The 21,237-nt window shown below is 40.2% G+C and overlaps 1 protein-coding gene across 1 annotated transcript in view; it reads left to right on the top strand.

Annotated features, from left to right (window-relative positions):
• The window catches only part of DDX10 (DEAD-box helicase 10), a 193,680-nt gene extending 172,650 nt beyond the window's left edge, over window positions 1–21,030 (top strand). The window contains 2 exon segments of the mRNA XM_013188158.3: window positions 7,832–7,965; window positions 20,514–21,030. Of these exon segments, the coding sequence (XP_013043612.3) occupies window positions 7,832–7,965; window positions 20,514–20,706 (327 nt within the window). The 3' untranslated portion in view covers window positions 20,707–21,030.
• Window positions 21,031–21,237: the final 207 nt, after the last annotated feature.

Here is a 21,237-nt window from a genome sequence, read left to right as displayed (position 1 = left end):
AATGGCTACACATTCAAACAAGGACAGCCTTCGTCCTTTCTCTTGGTCAGATTTGATAGTTCTTTCTAGCTGTTTAGCAGGAAAACCTGCAATGGTACCTGCACGGTAGTTTTCAAACTCGGATTTGGTAACTCTGGATATCTGCAGGATGACCATGGTGCACTGTTGTGCATTGTGACTTCTTTCACCTTCGTAAGGTAAAAACAGATGGGGAGCTGGCTGCTGGACCTGAGATCCTAGCTACTCTGCTGTTGTTTCTCTGCTTGAGACCAGACAGGACTGTTATAGAAACAGGACAACCGCTAATAGTTCCTTTTACCGTGTTATGCTCTCTGGCTGGAGAAATTTGCAGCTCAAAGACTTTCGGGGGCAAAGGCACAGCACGACCGTACTTAATAACCCTTGATAGATTTTTCTCACTGTTAACTATCTGCCTACCTCTTGAGCCCATTTAAACACCTAGCTCATTCTGTATTTTTTGGCAGAAGGTTTCATGGCTTTGCCACTTGTTGCACGAAGGAGGTGCTTGTGTTGTTTGGCTTCGCGCTCCCTAGTTCCATTTCCCATTGGTTTTATTCTTCTGCACTTGCTACCAGCTCTCCTCCCTCTTTGCTATTTTTCTGCTTTCTTTCTCAATCAGCTCCAGGGCAGGTCTTATGGCTTTTTACTCTTTACCATCTTCCTCTTTGCCATTTCTTATTCCCACCCTCTCCCCCCCTGCTTTTTTTTTTCTTTTCGTATTACTTGCTCACTTGCAAGCAAAATAATACCTGACAACATAGCATTAGAAAGATTTTGAAAATTCGTTTTGAGGCTTTTGTGTTATCAAATGTTTTACATCAGTTTTCTTTCAGACAAGGATTTAGTGTACATGATGGCATCTCTGTCTAGCTGCTGCCATGGCAGACACTGGAACCTCTCTGTTTGGCCAGAGATTAAGCTACTACTGTGTTAATTCAAATGCCAGAGATTTTATTAGTGGTACTAAAGATCTTAGTTTTGGTCGTTTATGGCAAATAAAACAACTGCGTGCACATGCCCATGTCACTGGAACTATTAGCTTGCGCTCTTGTGCAATCTGGGTATGCTCAATCTCTAAAATCAACAATATAAGCAGTAGGTTAAACTCTTTTTTTTTTTTTGGGGGGGGGGGGTGTCAAAATTTCATATATTCCACTGTATATTTCATTTCCAGTGCTACCAACCTAGTAACTTAATTTCTTCTAAGTTGTATTTTCATGTTTGTAGCATGAATTGCATTTAAGTTAACTGTATTGTGGTTTTATCCTGAGCTTTCACAACAGAATTGTATTAGTCTGCCCTTTTGTTAAAATCACATTGGTAGTTGTGGCTAGTAACAACTTGAAAAATCTTGTATTTACTGTAAGTATTCTACATTGGCCTTCTAGGAAGAAAATAAAAAATTAAAAGCATAAGTTCCAACTGTGAGGCATAACTATTATAATTCAAATACAAATAGGAACAGATACTTTGAAATAAAAAAAGTTATTTGGGTAGAGTTCTCAACATTTCATTTTGAGGTTGTTGAGTCTGTGATTTTAAATTTAGCAAATTATATTATCATTCTCTATATGCATTTGTTGTGCTGATATTAACTCTGATAGAGAATATCAATACTTCATAGAGATCAAGATTACAGATAAGATGTATACCTACTACTATGATAACCACAGAAACTTCAAAAATTTCAAAGAATTTTTTCACAGAAATTTCAAAAATTTAGAAGTGAATGTGGAAATATCTATGATTTTTGTGGTTTTGATGGTTCTCAACTGTGCTTGTGCCACGAGCCCTTTACAACATGAACTGTGTTGGTATATTTACACAGCAAAGATTTGAATGTCAGTATATATGCATCAGCGTGTGCTAGTTTGGGCCGTAGGCTCACCCATTCACTGATCATAAATTTTGAGCATATAGGAATAGTAAGAAAGAAAATTAGGTATTTACATGTACGTTATTTGAGATGGTTGCTAAATAGCAAGATTCTGGTAGCTAAACTAGGCTAATTTTATTAAGAAGTCAGATTGCTTAAAAAGAAATGAAGAATGACTGGATGAAACTGAATCTTGGCGTGACTGCTAATGCTTGGGAAGGGCAAATATTTTGAAGATGAAGCTAAGAGTTTTCTCTCCTTTCTACCAAAACCCAAGATTGATACTCCTCCCAGAGGCGGGAAGGCAGATTAGATCATCGTAGTGTCAAAGACTGTCCGCCTGACTAACTTGAACTGTTGGTTACTCCATCTTTTGGTTACCAGTCTTTCTGGCCAGACCCATTGAATTTGACCAATCCTTCTGAAATAGAGGACCCTGTTCCTGTCCACATCTCCTTTCTGTTGTGTGCCTTGATCCGTTCTGTGTGCTTCACACCAAGAAAACAGAAATTCCTGTAACAACGTGTTCTCTGCTCTTCCTACCCTTTTGTATACCACTTCCTACTTATCCACAAGAAGAAACTAGCCTAGAAGGATTGACAAAAACAGTTTTGGAAAGGATATGTATATTGCCTGTTCAGTGTTGCAGATGGTAGGGTAAATGACACTGGGGAAAAAAGCTCACATGACTTGATCACCTGGACAAGCTTGAGAATTCAGCACATGTGAACCTAACGAGGTTACACAGCACAAGGTGCTGCACTTGGGTTGGGGCAATCCCAGATGTGAGCACAGACTGGGAGAAGAACTCATTGAGAGCAGCCCTGCAGAGAAGGACTTGGGGGTTCTGGTGGACAAAAAGCTTGACAAGAGCCAGCAGTGCATGCTTGAGGCCCAGAAGGCCAACTGTGTCCTGGGCTGCACCAACAGAGGGGTGGCCTTCAGGTAGAGGGAGGTGATTGTACCCCCTACTCTGCCCTTGTGAGGCCCCACCTGGAGTGCTGCGTCCAGGTCTGGGTCCCCCAGCACAAGAAGGATGTGGGGCTGTTAGAGCGGGTCCATAGGACGGCCACGAAGATGATCAGAGGGCTGGGAGCACCTCTCCTATGAAGAAAGGCTGAGAGAGTTGGGGCTGTTCAGCCTGGAGAAGAGAAGGCTCAGGGGTGACCTTACTGCAACTTTTCAAAACTTAAAGGGTACTTATAAAAAAGATGGAGAGCAACTGTTTGCTCAGTCAGATAATGACAAGACAAGGGGGAATGTTTTTTTAACTAAAAGAGGGGAGATATATATTAGAGGCTAGGAGGAAGTTCTTCACTAGGAGGGTGATGAGGCCCTGGACCAGGTTGCCCAGAGAAGCTTTGGATGCCCCATCCCTGGAGGTGTTCAAGACCAGGTAGGATGGGGCCCTGGGCAACCTGATCTAGTAGGTGGCATGATGAAACTAGATGATCTTTAAGGTCCCTTCCAACCCAAGCCATTCGATGATTCTGTGATCACAATTCATGAAGGTTAATCTTAAATACCACCGCACGCAACATAGAAATACACCCTTTCCCCTCTTAACGTACAAGAAAAAATCATCTTAAGACAGATCCTTGCCTCAGTGGAAATGATACTTTGTCACCTCCAGTTAGAAGTGTTGTAATTCAGTTTAGATGGAGCTGGATTTGAAGGCTATTGATGAGCTTTAGACAGTAGGCCGTGTAGTTGCCCAGTTTCATCGTGGTTTACGCAGCTGTTTCAGGTCTGCACTTGGTTTGCTCCACTGGCTCCCAGTCAGTTTCCAGTGTTGTCTGAGGCTTTGTTCTTGATCTTCAAAGCAACTATCGGATCAAACACCCTGGTTACATCAAAGATTGTATTTCTATTTGTGAACTGCCAGAATAGCTGTTTTCCTTTGGGGCAAACAAAGTGATGGGATATCAGAGCAACCACGCTTCAGCAGGGGGCTTACTTCTGGGTTAGGGTTTCAGGCTATGAAAAAAACTCCCCGAGGCGAGCAGGTGAATCTAGAGTAAGAAGGCTTAAAGGAAATGCTACAAACCTACAAGCACTTTGTTTGTGAATGTGCTTCATCATAAAAATGGCACAGAAGCAACTCCCATTTTCATCTCAAAAATAACTGTCAGAAAGAAGCAAGTGAATACAATTTTGAATGCTATCAGGTCATGAAAGGGGTTACATTTTTAAATATCCCTTTATGCAAATATTAATATTTAAATTTTAAAATATTGTGTACTTGTGTAATGACCTACTAACAGTATTTAAAGCTTATTTTTGTATTGCATTAAAATCACAAACATCACTATAATGTGTGACTGTTGACAGATGTAAATCAAGTCTGATCAACTTCTAAACTAACTTTAAAACTCTTTATTTGTAGTGGACCAGAAATACTCCTCCACTGTGTTTTGTGTAAAGTACTATGGACAGATTGGCACCACTGAAACAATTCTTCCCCCAGCTCAACCTGATCGCTAGGGACAAATGAATTGCTTAAAGGGTTGAATGTAAAAGTTGCAACTCCAAATAATTTAATTAGGTAAAAAATAAATACCTATTAAATTAAATTAGATATAAATTAAATACCACAATAAATGTATTCTGTAATTTAATCTTGGAAAATGTGAAGTTTTCTGTCTGCGCATAGGTTTTCATGGCATATTTTTTCAGCTTTTCTTTTATCTCATGATAATAGACAATTTTCACCTGAATGACTACTGGGTGGTAGAAGGGAGACAGCATTTTGCTATTTATAAAAAATTAACCCCTTGAGTGCTCATTTTCTTTAAAAGTTACATTAATTTCTTCATTTTAAGCTCCTCTCAGTCTGCCTAGCACAACTACCTATCTTCATCATATTCATCTTGCTTTATAGGGGAAACTGAGTTGTTGTATCTTACAACAAAGACAATGAGAAGTTGTATTGTCTTCAAGCAGGACAAAATCTCTAGAGGAACCTGCCCTGTTTGCTTCATCTTATGTGCATTTCCAAAATGCCTGAAGTGAGTTATTGTTACTTGATACATATGGCAAGTCGATGGCAATGAGGTTTACAAACCTGCTAGATTCCAGCAAAGGTATTTTGCTGATCTTTTTTTCTGCAAAGTTTTTGCATAAGAATGATCTCCTTATGCCCTAGAGAGAGACTTTGTAAATGCAGAAATGTTTCTACCCAATGCCGTATTAAAACTGAAAGACTTCGTAGAAAGTTTGTATGGTCTGGAACTAGACTGCAAAATAAAGGGGGGCAACCTCTCTGGTATAGTAAAAGAGATACCTTACTGTTTTCATTCTGCCAAGGGGTAACAAGCTAAGTGCCACCGAATCCTGTTCTCCTGACTGGCCTGATGTGATGATTGAACGGGTTTCTGTCCACAGCAGAACTTTGTAATAAATCATGCTGCAAAGCACGTTGTCGCTATCCTTAGACATAAAATACAGATGGTCCAAATCTATTCTACAGTTAATACTGTCTTTGGTAGTGATTGCCTTAGGTAGCATCCAGTCCCAGTTCTCTAAATTGCATCCTATTTGTAAGTTTTATATAAAGAACTTTTGCAGGTATTATCTTGAGCTACGATGTGACTTTTTTCTCCAGTTCTTGTGGTGAGTAATGTGAAGTCACAAGACTTCTTCCTCCTGACTGGCTGATAAAAATTTGAAGCAACAGTGAAAAATAATGAGTTTCTGTTGTTCAACTGTGGATGATAAATGTTCATGCTCAAGTTCTTAACAATTTCAGGGACTTACGAGTATTATAATGAATATGTAACAGGCAGTGCTCATAAGAAATATGACCTCACGATTCCTGATGAATTAGAGGCATCTTTGCCAATTATTTCTCTTGTAATAGTAAGCATTACCTTGAACAAGTCTCTGCAAATTTTCTGCTGGAAAAATGAATATGAGTGTGTAACGAAAGTGAAGGTTTGATCTGTGTGTGCATAATTGTCTTATGTGCACATATATAAATGACAAAACTTAAGAAATGGTGCAATATCAACATTTTGCTGACATAACTGAGAATACGGATGTGAACAGCCCAAGTCTTAAAAGATGACTGCCATTAAACGTTAGCCTTCTGTGGCATAGTGTCATGCATAAATATTAAAAATATTTTGTTCCATATCACAGCTTTGAATACTGTTTCTCATTTGCCTTTTTTTTAATACATAATTGTTATGTGCTACTTCTTTTGAAAGAATAGATGCAGTGGGACAAGTAAAGAGTAAATATTTAATGTTTAAAAGAAATTGAAAAAAGCTGTAATTTAATGCAGGATGCTTTTTGAATATGGAAATGCTTTAGAAAAAGGTAACCTTCAAAATAGTTTTCTGTTGAATTTCTGTGATGTTGTACTAGAAGATGAGCTAGAGGATATTTTTGGAAGCTAGAAAATACTTTTTTCTCTTGATTTTGTTGTGAAATTTTGCACCTGAAGTTCCCTGGTAATCAACATGCTTTTCAGTAGGTGGTTATATCACTGTAGGTAGTTCACAGTGCTGCTGAGTCTGATGATGCCCTTAGTGATTTTATACACCCACCTGTGCAATTACCTTTACTAGTATTTCAAAATAATCAAGAATAAAATGCATGCTTAGTATGTTTTTCTTCTGCCTTCTAACAGCAAATCTGGCTTTTAGCACTTTCTCCTGCTTGCTTTCAACGCTTTGTGGAAGTGTCACTGGCCAAGCTCTTGCAGCAGTGACTAATCGTACCCCAAGCAGCTTGTTTCCTTCCACATACTGTATATGTCAGTATAATAGGGACCTTTGATATGGGTTGGCTTTTTTTGTTTGTTTTTATTCTGATGAGGTGTGTGCACTTGAAGACATTGTGCTTTTAAAACTGTGGCCTGGAGGTAGATGGAAAAATCGGAAGAAAAATGAACTTCAAATATTTAATTAAGTGAAGTTATTCATAGAATGAAGTGTCGTTTAAATGAGTACTGTTTTGGAAACTCAGCCATGTGAATATTGCTTAGAAATGTAAACAAAAGGTAGCAATGTCTTTAATTATACTTTCCTTCCATTTGTTTTGTTTTTCACTATAAAAATGCATGCATCTAGCATTTGTGTTGCTTAGAAATGCTTGTAAACTTTTTTTTTTTTTTTATTTGTGTGCATATGCAATTGCATATGCCCTCCAGCCCATCTGCTTTCTTTGTGTCTGTTAGTAGTAGTAATATTTACAAAAGTGGTGCCGTTAGTTCAGGACTGTGTTGGGCAGAGTGCGTATTTCCAAAGCAGTCAGATTAATTAGATTATCCATTATGAAGAAGTAGCTTCTGTGCCCTCTTTGTTAAGGAATTCACGAGGCGCTGCCGCACCCTGGGTGAAACTTGCCTTCCCCAACTGGGCTGTGGAGAGGAGGGGAGCTGAGCTCCAGAGAGGGGAGATGGGAGCTTCTGGGAGGGAGCCTGAAGACCACACATCACTTGTGGTGGATAGGACAGTTACTTCAGCTCAAGTGACGTTTTGGGTTTTAACTGCAAAGACAACCGTCTGAATTTTAAGTCAGGGTGCGTTATAAGGTACACCTTACCCAAGTGGTTAATGTGTCCTCTAGCTCACATCTCTTTGCCAGTGTGTTTGAGAGACCATAGAGTTTCATATTAAATACCTTCAGATGACTGTTGATTAGTTGCTGCCAAAATCACTTCCAATTTTGGTAGATTTAAGATGATGGTGTTAGGAAGGAAGAATTTGAATGTAAATCCTTGAGCTTCATTTTGAATAGTATTTCTTCAGCCTTTAACAGCCTGGAACGATGATGATGGCAGAAACGATACTGTTTTCTTGGCTATGCTAGTGGTGGCCGTTGAGTGTGGTTGAATGTTTTTTGTTAATGCATCTCTATTAATGGAGTCATGGTAATTAACATGGATTTGTTTGCCTGTCTTATAACTCTCCATTTGTCACCTGTCAGGCTGAAGGGGAAACAGTGGCCGTTCTTGCACACAGTGGAAGTGAAGACGAGTTTGACCCAAGTACTCTTCCAGATCCTGATAAATACAAAGACTCTGATGAAGAGCAAGATTCAGAAAGCGAAGATAGTCATAGGTATGTACATGTCTTCTACATTGATTTTGAAGTACTTGTTTTTTAGAAACTGCTGTATTTAGATGTTAAGAATTCATTTTACAGTCATTTTGTTGCTTCCAGTACTGAATATTTAAGAGATTTTTTTGTGAGGAAACTACTAAACAGAATCTGTTCAAAAGGGTCTCATTTCCTTTTGTGAAGCTGTGTGAGAAAGATTTTTTTGAGTCAGTGTTGAAGGGATCTCGGTAAGAATGTTCCACAAGCAAAAATCTTGACTAATTCCCAGGAGGTTTCACGTGTTTCAGAAATAGGTTTCTCTACTGTCACGTTCCAGGCTCTGTTTGAAGAGAAAACATTGAACTCATTTGAGGATTTGGATGAGCCTTCTGTACCTGTGTTATATTAAATAAATTAGCGCATGGTAAAACTTGAGTTGCATGATTGATTCAGTGTTGCTCAGGCTCATCAACACTACAAAAGAAGTGAAATCTGAGTTAGTGTAATGAAATTAACTATGTTAGACATTTCTTGTTAATTTTAAAGTGCATTTTTAATTATATAAAACAGGAGATTTTGTTCCTTGTAGTTTAACAGAAAAGCACAGGGTGGGGATGAGGATCCGTAGTTGATGGCAACATTCTGCATGTTTTACCATGTACTGCAGGAAGACCAAAGGATTCCAAGCAAAGTCCTGTGTGCTTTTTGTCATTGGCTTCACAGCAACAAGAGGTCCACCTGGGTGTTTCTGACAAAAAGCCTAATGTGTAACAGATTCAGAAACATATTATCGACACTTTGTGCTGTTAAGTGGGAGTAAAGATCTTTATTTTGCTCTCTTCTAGATATCTAGGTTTAGAAATCTCTTGCTTTTCACATCTGAATTAGCTAAATCTTACCAGCTAGTTTGTCACTAGCCCTGATGTGACTGCCTGCTGTGGGGGTGGTATGCAGGACTGGGTGTTGGGACATGGATTTAAGAGCTGGATTACCCTAAGTAAACAGCTGGAGACCATGCCCCCTCTAGCCCCTTTCCCAGTGTGTTGGTCATTAGAACTGACAAGGGCAGGGTAAATGCAGAGCTTTTCCTAAGCAGCAGTAAATTGTTGCTTTTCAGTGCAAGGGGGGAGAAAGAGGCTAACTGTAACTGAATTGTAGTTCCTTCTGTGTTTTTATTTCCCTAAGCTGATTCAGTATCTGTATGCAATGTAAATGAGCGAAAAAGCTGGGTGTAAAATATCAATACAGCCTTCTAAAAACAGGCAGCACATCAGAGACCCACCAATACTTAACAAGATTCTTCCAGTTCCTGCAGTATTTATGACAGCTTGACTACTCATCAGCTTTTGGTGGGAGGAAGCAGCATAATTTGTTAAAGATGTTCTTTAATGAAGTTTAAGATTCAGCATTTATTGAGGAGGGTTATGTAAGAGGATTTGTAGATTGCTTTTCATGTGTTACTGGAGTTCAAATATATCTGTCCATACTTGATAAATGTGTTCTCTAGTGGTATTTTTGTATTGCATGGAGCAGAAGTGGGTTAATAGAGTGAAATTTTTAATCAGCTTTACCCAGATAATATCAGAAATGTGGTCAATATTGCCTTTTTAATATATGAGATTCTGGTGAGTAATACCTGGATATAAGGCAGCGACTTGAGCCAGAGGATCCTGTAGAACCCCATTTTGTTGGAAGGGACTGTTTCTGTTCTGACATTAGCTGTAAGATAGAGACCAGAAGAAAAGTGTATTTAAGAATTCTGATTTACAAAGAAGATTAACAAAGGTGGTTGGAGAAGTATTTCAGGATACTAATGGGACCTTAGCAGTGCTGGTTCTGTTGTTCTGTCTTTGAGAGCAAATTCTGAGGTGACTTTGCTAGTAATGCTTTGCTGCAGGTTAAAAAAAAAAAGTGGAGAGGGTATCTTGAGATAACAGGTAACCACTGGCAGTGCATTTCTTGGGAGGAATAAAATCAAGAGTTTATTGGGAAAGTCTGAAGTAGAGCTTCAGTAGGAGGTTGGCCACTAAGCAGTATTTGTGTCGTTAGTTAGTATGTCACTTTTGAAGGACAGATTCCTGGAATCCATAAAGCTGATGTACCAGCATGTAGGTGGGAAGGAGTTACCAGCAACTGAGTATAGGAAACCTAATGTCAGAATACTACTCATTAAATAGTTAGTAGCTCAGGCATTTCCTGATTACTCCTAAGTTGTTATGTACTTAGTGTAGGAAAAAGGTACTGCAGTGCTGCATTTCTTAAACTAGATTTAGTATTGTTTCTGCTTGTAGCCTTAGCTAGGAAAGGCTGTCTCAACAATACCATGTTTTGTAGCATAACTGTTCAAAAAGTGTTTTGAAAAAGTGATGGGGGTGTTCAGTTTAAAATTTGGGAATTTTGTTTCAGTATCATTAAACAGCCATTTATTAGGGAAGATCGCTTCTGGCTCTCTTTTATGTATTCTTACATCACTTTTTATATTAATCCCTTCCCCAAAGATGTCAGCTAGACTCAAGATCTGCTAAGCTTTAAGAATAAAAGCTGATAGGGTTGGACAGGTTCTTGGCAGTGGTAATCAGTGCAGTTTTTTTGGAATCAGCAGCTGACCTGGCCCACTGGAGGCAGAATGTCAGCTCACAGAGAGAGGGATAAGGTTAGGGCCTTGGTCATTACCCCTCCCTGTGAGGTAGGACAGAGAAGGAAGAATGTATTAAAAAGGAAAATGGGAGTGTAGTAATACTTTCTGACAAAGTATTTTCCTCAGCAAATCTCAAAACGCTTTACAGAGGAGGTCAGTATGGTTTTTATAGAAAGGAATGTTGAATCACGAAGTAGCTTCATAACATGTTGGTGACACAGGTCTGGGAATACAATTCAGGTGCCCTGGGGGCCTATTGAGTGCTCTGACTGCTAGACACAGCGTTCCCTTTGTAACGAGGGGGAAAAACAGTAACTAATCTTTATATTTTTATATAAAAATATTTGTATTTTTGTTATATTTGTCAGTATGCCAAATTTTCACATATAAACTTAATACCATTGTAGACCCAGTTTTTGCTTTACCATTTTATTGGTTTTGTCCTCACTTGAATTACCTTTGCAGGGAATAGTTTTTTTTGAACTTCTCTGTGCCTATAGTATTTCAGTTTCTCCCAAGGAGATTACTTTTGAATGCAATTTGGGCTGAAGAGAGTAATTTTGAGCACAAAAAAAAATGCTATATATATGATCCAAAACTTGAGCTGGCATATAGATTTTTTTTCTGCCATGTATTAAGTCTTGTCAGGTTTTCTTTTAATAAGTGTACTTTAAGTATGTTGTTTGGAGCATGTTTGGAGGTGACTTTGGAATGAAGTGCAATGGTAGAACATTTTCCATGCTACAATGCTATCTACATTGTGTTCATTTATTTGAAAGATAGCTTAAAATCTAGGAGAGGTTTACCAACAAAATAGTCTTTTCCCCTTTTCATTTATGAATTTCGCCTTGAGCCTGGCAAAGAATGATTTATTTTGAAGGTTGCATTTTATTTGGTCTTTGAAACCTAGGCATGCGTATAAGTTACTTTGTCTAAAAAATCGTGTTTCAGGTTTTGAATAGGAGAAGTGAAGGCACATCAAATAAAACAAATTTTATCTTATAATTTCTTTAAATTAAAAAGGTGTCCATGCAAAGAATCTGTTGAAACATAGTTTCTGTTATGATTTTCACATGCAGTATCAGGACATTTTTGGCATGCAAACCCTGCTGAATTAGTTAAGTGTTTAGCATTCATTTTATGCCTGCAAAGTTGCAATTTTGTTTTTCTTCCTTAAATAGCATAACTGTGTAAATCTTTCACGTCCGTTTAGTTTTCTGGGGGGTTATAATCTGGTTGGGTTGCTTTCTGCTATCAGTTTTGGGGTTTAAGCTTCCTCTGGCTTGTAGCAAGACATTGGGGTAACACAGGCCTCAAGAATGCCATTGCTTGAGGCCTGAGGCCTGTCAGCCCCACCTGGGGCTGGGTTAAACCACCACAACAATACTGGTCTCGGTTGTTTGCCCAGAATTTTGGATGACTTTTCAATAATGGAAAAGGTACTTAACTTCTTCAAAGAGATTTTTTTAAAGTTATCTTCCCCCCCCCCCCGCTTCTTTACACAATCAGACTGAATGCTTTCCTGCTTTTAGTCCTTACTCTGTTTGCTGGAGGACTGGAGAAATGGATCGTAAATGTTTTCAGCCTTTTTTAAGAAGGGATGAGGACCGAAATTTTCAGTGTGTGTCAAATTGCTTCAAATTTTTCTCCAGCCTTTAAGCTGGACGGAAGTTAACAATGTCCCTGAAAGCAGTTTAAAACAAAACAGTTATGATCGATAGGTAGACGTTGAGAGTTTGCTGGAAGAATAGGCCACATTGGTTTATGCATTGCTCTGATGGGAAGAGTACTACAGATAAACCTGTAATGTCAAAAACCACCATTCTGAGTTTACTGTCAAAAGCAATATCTAGAATTAGATAGCAGAGACACCAGTGTAAGAGTTATAGTTGGAGACGGGCTGGGAGAGGGTTTGTAAGTAAGTGGTAGAGATAGTAACTAACTCAAACGAGAGGAGAGAACAGCCAGGGCAGGCACACAAAAGGAGGAGGAGAATGAAAAATGGTGGGGTGCTCAGAAGGGCAAGAGCAGAGAATAATGGTGGGTGACAATGTGCTGATGGATTTGAAGATGACAGGATCCAGGAAAAATTAAATTTCTAGGAGTGCCTGAAAGGACCGTGCCAGAATTGAGAGCCATTGATGTGCAGCGCAGCGTGCTGCAGTTCATCTAGAGCTGACTTGGGCCTGCCAGGAAAGCAGCAGTCGTGTCTTTACAGATTAAATAGATGAGGCCAGGATGAAGGTTGGAGTACTGGCGCATGATTGTCCATATTGCCCACAACTGGTGGGATTTTGGGCAGTGCCAGCTAGAGCTCCTCTGGGCAAAGTCCCAACGTATTTCACTGTGGTAGGACAGGCCAAGGACTGTTTCCAGGAGGCAGCGTTGATGAAGTCACGTTTCTTCTCTGTTCTCCAGCTCTGAAGAACGCCTCGAGGCACTTGTTAGATGGACTGGGAGCTGTGGGCTGCTTCTGTGCATCCCTTAGCAGACTTTTGTGAAAGCAGAGGCACAACTGAAAGAGGAAGCTTCAGTGAAGGAAATTAATTCAGAGCTGGAAAAAGAGGAAATCAAGAAAACAGAGAATTTGAATGACCAATAAGCCATAGAGCTAAAGAAAAACGGTAGCTGAAGAGGCTGTAGAGCATGAGGCCATGGAAAAGTGATACAAAATTTTGCTGAGAGAGAAAACAGGCAGAGGGGATGTATGAATGGAAGGAGGAGGGAGGATGATGGAGATATCGCGTAGGACAAGAAGAACAGAGGCAAGAAGTCTTGCTGTCACTGGGGAGGAAGGGTTTGTGTTAAATCAACAGTGATGCCTCATGCACTTTTCTTAAAATTGTCCCTGAATTGTTTGATGAGTGAGTCACTCTAGGGGCTGTGAAATACCAAGATAATGATTTTATCAAAACCAAATCAGTTGAAAGTAGCATACAGTGAAATTAGGCTTTGAAACTGGAAAATACAACTCTGTTCTGTTTTATATTTTCAAAATTCAGAGATTTTGCAAGAAGTGTTTGGATTAAAATAGAAATAAATATGTTGGGCTATACCACCTACTACTTGCTGTAAGGGAAAAAAGTGCTTCTGAAAGGGGTAACTCAAAGCAAGTATATAAGACCTAGGGTATCTTCCTTCAGCAGTCTTTAAAAATAGAGACCATCTGTCCATGGTTTAGGAAATCAAAAATGTTGTCATTGTTTTTTTCCCCTCTATCCTGCCCCCAGCATTTTTTTTAAACCAGGGGAGCTATACAAATAATGAGTTAAATTTGCCTTTGAATAGAATTCCCTTCCAGCAATACCTCCACAAGCTGAGTAATTAATGACTCCAAGCATGTAATATGAGATTAATTTTTGTATATCTAGCAACATTCATCATATTTGGTTTAAGGCTATCAATGTAAATTGTTAATGAGGTGAAAAATTTAAGTGTATCAAATAGGGTGAAAGAAAATCAGCTGGTTTTCTTAAATACTTATTTTGCAGTCAAATTGAGTTTCTGATATTTCTAATCCCTTAACCTCTTTATATAAAAATACGGGAGAAGAACAAAGTTATGAATGACCTCATCATTACCTTCTTTAAATCTTTATTATGTGTAACTGATCATGTTAACTCTTAGATCAGCATGGGAGAGATCCTGGATTTCATAGAATAGAATCACAGAATCATAAAGGTTGGAAAAGCCCTCCAAGATCATCTGATCCAACCATCCCCCTACCGCCAATGTCACCCACTAAACCATGTCCCTAAGCACCACGTCCAGCCTTTCCTTGAACACCCCCAGGGACGGTGACGCCACCACCTCCCTGGGCAACCCGTCCCAATGCCTGACTGCTCTTTCTGAGAAGAAAATTTTAGGGGAAAGGAGAAATGTCTTTGTTCTGGTACCATTTAGTTTGTGATTTTATGGCCAGTCAGCAGGTTACAGGTGTGCAAGTCAGCAGTCATTGCTGCTCAGTTGTGTGCCTTGTTTTATTTGAAAATTATGGGCAAATTGCAGTTTTTTTATACCGTCTTCAGTATATTAAACCTAGATGCTGATGTTGACCTGCCAAGTTGCTGAGATGATTCACCTGCAAGTCATGGTTTTCCCTCTAATCACAGCATCACAGAATGGTTGGAGTTGGCAGGGCTCTCTGGAGGCCCCTGGTGCCACCCCTGCTCAAGCAGGGACACCCAGAGCAGGCTGCCCAGGACCACGTCCAGGCGGCTTTTGGAGATCCCCAAGGGGGAGACCCCACAGCCTCTCTGGGCAGCCTGTGCCAGGGCTCCGTCACCCGCCCAGCACAGAAGTGCTGCCTGGTGCTCAGAGGGAGCCTCCTGGGTGCCCGGCTGTGCCCATGGCCTCCTGTCCTGGCACTGGGCACCGCTGAGCAGAGCCTGGCTCCGGCCTCTCTGCACCCTCCCTTCAGGGATTGAGGGACATGGATGAGATCCCCCTGAGCCTCCTCTTTTCCAGGCTGTTACATCAGTATGTTCACGAAGGCCAGAACTTAATGTTCTGATACCCAGAAAAGCACTGTAAGAAAAGCGTCTTAAAAAAAATCTCTTTAAGGGCTTAATCATGCTGTACATCTACAAAATGGTACGGAGCAAAAATGGTATTAGTATTTATTAAAATTTTGTAGTTTAGAAATTAATTATCAGCAATTGGAAGGTGATAGGTAGGCAGAGAAAAAAATCTGAAGAATGTCAGTGCTACATTAAGTTTAGATGGAATGAGTGGATGCAAGGGTTAGGTGGGTGGCTACTTGTATCTCCAAAGGCAGCAGTGCATTTCGGAGAGAGTTATGCCTCTGACAGATGGACATAAAGCAAAATCAAGCACCTTCAGCTGGAGCAATTTAAACCCAGAATGGTGTTATTTCATCCATTTGAGAATCAACCCCTGAATAATATCAGTTTTCAGACTATTGTATAAAGATAAGCTAAAATTGCTCTGCCTGAATACATCGAGTGGAAACCAGCGGCCTAGGGCTGGATCAGATTCTGCTGCTTCACGGTCAGTGGTGTCTGCCCAGAAATGGGCAAGAAAAGAGCTTCAGCCACCCCCTTTGAATCCACTGCCTCTTGTCTGCTAGAGCCTTTAGGAAGTAAAGGTGACAACAGAGCAGAAGCAAAATGTTGATGGTTGGTTTGGGTGCTTTTCCTCACCAAATCTTCTGTATGCTTCCCATGCAATAAGAAGAAATATTCAGCATATTGTCTTGCTGGTCTGATTTCTGTTCGAGTATTTTTTCTTGTTCCAGATTGTAGTGCTTTAGCTCCAAGACATGCTCAGCTTGTATTCCGCTTTTAGTATGATTACACTGGTATTTCATTACAAGTAGATTAATCTTCCCTTTTCCTGCAATTGTTTTTTATAAATCTAGTTTTAGAGCGGTTTTGATTTACATCAGTAGAATGGCCAGTAAAGGGAATAACACAACACAATATATTTTCATTACCATTTCAGTGTGCTATAGCATTCTGACAGCAAGTAAGAAAGAAGCTGCACTGGGCTTTGCGGAAGGGACTGCAGTAATTAATCTTCATTAGGACTGCTGCCATGGCCTTATGAATTAAAATTTATTACGTGGAAGAAGGTTTGTGGCGCAACATGTTTGATTAGCAAAATGCTAATATTTACGGTATAAATTATTCCTAACTTTTCTGAACTGTATTTTATTAACAGATTCATTCATTATTCATGTACATTTCTTTGGGAAAGAGCTCGTGTGCAGCTGTATTACGGTTTGGGAACTCAACTCATGGCCTGCAGTTCAGTGGCGAGGGCAGTTTATTTCCAAGTGCTGTTAAACCTCGGCTCCAGAGCAAGCTCTGATAAATGGTAACTGAAGCACAGCCTGTCTGGAGAGCTTGGAGTTGCTGCTGTTTAACCAGCAGCAACGTAGCTCTGTGGCCTTACATCTCAAATAGCTGACTCAAAAGCACCTAAAAAGCTAAACCTCACAGAGCAGAGGTTGGCCAGACCTTGAAGTCCAGATGCAGGTTGAATACCAGGAATTTAAAGAATTTTTTAATTTTTTTTTGGTCTGGTATCTCCTCAAAACACACTCCTGAGATTATTTGTTTGTGGTTAAATTAAGAAAGTTCCCTGGTGTCTTGCTGTCAGGGTCTCAGACCCCCTGTTGCCCAGATGCCGTATATGCTGGCATTCATTTCAGGGCCTGGATTCAGAAAATCTGCTTTAGTGCCTGTGTAATAACCGTTACCTACCACAGGACAGTATCTTCCTTTGTTGTTACAGCTGTGTAAACGGTGACCCCAGAAATCAGTGTGAGTGCTGATAAGTCGGCTCTTGGTGTCTCTTTGCCTGTATAAACACAGCCCAGCCCAGTAAATCACTCCATCGGCGGCGTCAGGACGTGTGGGCAGCTCGGGCTGCTGCAGCAATGAAAAACTAAATTGCACCAGATGGTGAAAGGAAGGAATTGTAATCCAGCTGTACGTGCCGCTTTCTGAGTGTTATTAATAGGAGAGCAAGAGACACGTTGGCTTTGGTTTGGATCTGAATTGTGGATTTGTTTTCTAACTACGTTTTTATGTCAGAAAATAATTCACCTCAGAATTACTTTATTTTATTCTGGCTGTTGCTGGGGACACCAGCTGGTAGTGCATCGGGGTGTGTGTGTACGTGAGGAGTAAGGGGCCGTTTATGTCTGTGGGAAGTGACCAACAATAAAAGGCTACCTCTGCAGGGTGGGCTGACAGGAGGTCAAGGGAGACCACGGAGGAATTAATTTGACAAAAAGTGCCTAAGTCATCCCCGTGTAGTTGTTTTCACATACCCACCTTCCTTTTGCACGTGAGAGCTGCGCCTCGTACATCTCCTCCAGAGAGCTTTCTGTCTGACCAGTTAAGGAGAGGCACCGAAGGGAGTATGGGATGTGCCGTGGTGTCATGATGGCAGGTATCTCTCCTGGCCATTTCCTGGCACCTTTTTCAAAATTTTGCTCCTTTCTGAAAGCTCCATCTCTGACTGCTCCTCCAGAGTAGTTCCAGAGCCCATCTCCACGCCACCCAACTCACTGCTGGTAAGACCCACCCTCCTGGCACAGCCGCTGTCTTTCAGCACCCTTTGTCCCAAAATTATGAACTTAATTGTACATTTCACCCCCAATGTGGTTCTCTGCTTTTTCTCCTAGGTAACCTTTATCACATACTGTCTTGTTTCTACTTTTTGTGCATCACGAAAACACAAGCCTTTAGCTCTCTTCATCACTCAATGGCTTTTCTGCCATTTTCACGTGTTACACATCCCTCCTTGTTTACTTCGTGAGCTTACAGCCCAGTAGGGGTCAAATTAGTGTGAAAATACACCTGCTGCTGACGTGTGGACACATCTTTAGGATGCACTATTAATCCAGCACCATGATCCCACAGTAATAATAAGGAACAGCTTGACTCAACGTAACCTTTCCACAAAGCTTGTGATGAAAGTTGTTGTCATTGTGCTTTTGTTTGTGGAAAAATCAGAAGCCTCACAGTTCCTTTAGAATGTGTTTTAGATTTAAATTTTACACCTTGCAAACATCCAAACTCCAAAGTGAAATGCTAGGTTTTTGGCATTTAAAGTCTATTTCATAACTTGTGAGAGGTCTGTGTTATTTTAATTGCTGAGATGTTTTGAACTCGTGTCCTAGATGAAGCATTAGTCAATTATGAATGCAAAGTAGGCTTCAGAGTCCATTCAAATGCCGGAAATAATTAACTCTTTTGCAGACAAGCTAAGAATGCTTTTACTTAATGAGGTTTCAGCCTTAATGCTTCTAAAGCGAACCCCCATAATCTGTCCTGATTGAAGAGGGCACTGTGAAACTCCATCCCAAACCCACGGTGGCCACTTAGGAAAGGAAGCCTCGACAATCTTTTTATATACTCTCCATATAGCTTTAATGTTTATGGAATATCTTAAGCACAGATGACTGAAAAAACAGCCCTTTTCCCCAGAAAAGGAATAAAATAAACATTGGTAGCAAGCACTGAAAAGCTCCCCCCATGCAAATGACAGCTCAGAACCAGCAAGGTGCTATATCCTTTGAAATGTCCCAATTTCAGGAAGAGTATTTAATGCATCAGCTGTTGCTTTACACCAGTTTTTCTGGCTAGGAAGGGGAAGAACCATGTAAGTTCAGGATGGTTTATTTTAATTGTGGGAATGTGAGGTACTTCTCATAGGTTTTTCCTCCTCTCCCTGTGTTGTAATGAATGGGCAGGAGCTGGTGGTGCTCTGCTGTGGAAGGTGGGGTAGAAGAGAGCAGGAGGCAGCTGCATGCCCGCAGCCCACTGCAAGCCCTCCCCGGTCCAGTCTGCTTCTCGGTCTTGATGCAGAGGCACCAGCGTGCACGATGGTAGCTCCTGAGCAGGCTGGGAAAAAGGGAGAAAATGTTTGCCTGTGTTCAGGAAATTCCTGAAAACTGCCCTGTCTGGAGTTGCTACATTATGCTGTTTTTCAGTGGATTACGAAATCAACATTTCATGTGCTGGTAATCGTTTCTATTAATGGGAAAACGAGGTGGCCAGCTGAAAGTGGCTTGAAGTGCACGTGGGGTTCCTGTGCCATCTAAGTTGGGAGGACACAGCGTTCACCAACTTGAGTGATTTGTAAGAACGGCTGTTGCTGATTGCTAAATCTCTAAACAGCGTTTCCAAGTGAAATATTAAAAAAAAAAAAAAAAATTACACTGAAGTAATTTCAAAAATTAGGGCAATTAAGAAAAAAATCTTGTTGAAACATTTTTTGAAGTAGATTCAGTCTTCTGGGTAGAAATTTGCCATATTTATTTGAAAATCTGAATTTAACCATCTATTTTTTAAAAAGTCCAAGCTCGGTCCGTGGACTTCTGTTTTTATTTTTGCTATTTCCTTTAAAATACAAACACAAAAAACTGAGAATGTCATCTTGTTTCAGTTATTCAGATGGAGTGGTCTGGTGTGCAAGGGGCTGCATAGTCCTTTTTTTGGTACAAATTCTCATTCTGCCCTGTGGCGTCTGACAGCCAGCTCTGTGTAAGCTGCTACACGGTTGTTACATCTCAGATTAGATTTTGTTAGATGAAATTATTTTAATCTTAGAAGGTTTGTAACAAATTTTTTGTGTTACGAACAAAACCTACGCAAGGGTAATCTGCACAAAGATGACAAATTCCTTCTTTTGTAAAATCTCCTCTCGAGGCCCGGGTCCAGCCAGCGTGAGGGATTGAGGAGGAGGCCGGTAGTGGGCTTGGGTTTTCCTCCTCTTGCTGTCATCTGGCCATGGGACAGAAGTCACAGTGGTAAAACAGATACACGGCTGTTTTGTCCAGACTGAGGGCTGCAAAAGCCAAATTGTTCCAGTTTTAACAACGGCAGCAGAAGGAATAAGAACTCACCAGGGGAAGTAACTGGGTTTGGTTTTGTCTCTTCCTCTGATGGCAAAGAGGACGTTAATGGCTTCCAAGGACTTATTCTGAAAGAAGAGGAAAGAGTGGCTTGGGTGAGATGGACTCAAATCAAAACTGTATTAAGTCAGGGTAGGATTTGCCAATGAAATGACAATTCTTATCTTTTTATTGTGGGTGCATATTTATTTCAGACAAAATCCTGAAAGCGTGTCAAGGTCCACTGACATATTACTAAACCAGTTTTGTCAAGTTGTCCGTCACTGCATAAGGCAGTGAATATTGGATAAGGCTGATGGCAATATCTTGATAGACTGTAATCAATTAAGACAGCAGAACATCCACCACCACCTCGCTCTGAAAGCAGTTCTAATTTAGGCATGCAGAGTTCATCAGCTTCTGTTGCTTCACCCTTCTGAATTGTAATTTTGTTTGCCCTTATCTCGACATAAATATGCCTTGTTTAAAATGAATTGTTTGATTACATGATGATATTGATTACCACAGTTGTTAAAAAGAGTAATCGATTTGTTTCTGCAGTGAACTTGAGGAGAAGAGCGGAAGAAAGAAAAGAAGCTACGGTAGCAGTAATGCAGCAGAAGAAATGCCACTGAAAAGAAAGAAGGCTAAAATCAGCCAAGAGGAGGAGGATCCCTTTTTGCCATTGGATACTGGGCTTTCTCTGGCAGAAGATGAAGAGCTTGTGCTACAGCTGCTCAACAGTCACAGCTAATTATTTTCCTGCAGGTTTTCTTTTCAGGGATGTCTTCACAATTTTGTCAGTAGTCTACACAATTTGGCATCTGGGCAGATGGGTACCAGTGGATGGAGAAAAATGTTTTCCATGCGCAACGGGCTTGTTTTCTATCGACTTGGAGATTATAGACAGGGTTTAGTTTGATATGTAAGGCTTTCTAAACCAACTTTCTGACCTAAATCCCTGTATGTCATTTTGCCATAACAGGTTTATAATTTTAAATCCACAGGTTTTGAAGCAATTATCTTTTTTTAAAAAAGTGAATAAATAATTCATCTTAAATAAAAATACAATGCTCCTTTCTTGGCTGTGTCAGATTTGCTATTTTGGAAGATAAATGTGTCCTAAGATTACTGAGGAATATTATTGGCAGCTCAAACCATACTACTTAAAAATAAAAAACTTTTTTTTTTCTTCTGTGTATCATGCACATATATTTAAAATATTTTATTAAAATTCCTGAAGCTTTGGTATAAACTTCTGTTGTCTCTTTTGGCCTTGTTTTGA

Source organism: Anser cygnoides, chromosome 1, assembly GCF_040182565.1.
Source record: "Anser cygnoides isolate HZ-2024a breed goose chromosome 1, Taihu_goose_T2T_genome, whole genome shotgun sequence".
Taxonomy (NCBI): Eukaryota; Metazoa; Chordata; class Aves; order Anseriformes; family Anatidae; genus Anser; species Anser cygnoides.
Note: the sequence above shows the minus strand (reverse complement) of the source record. Positions and strands in the feature narration are given on the sequence as shown.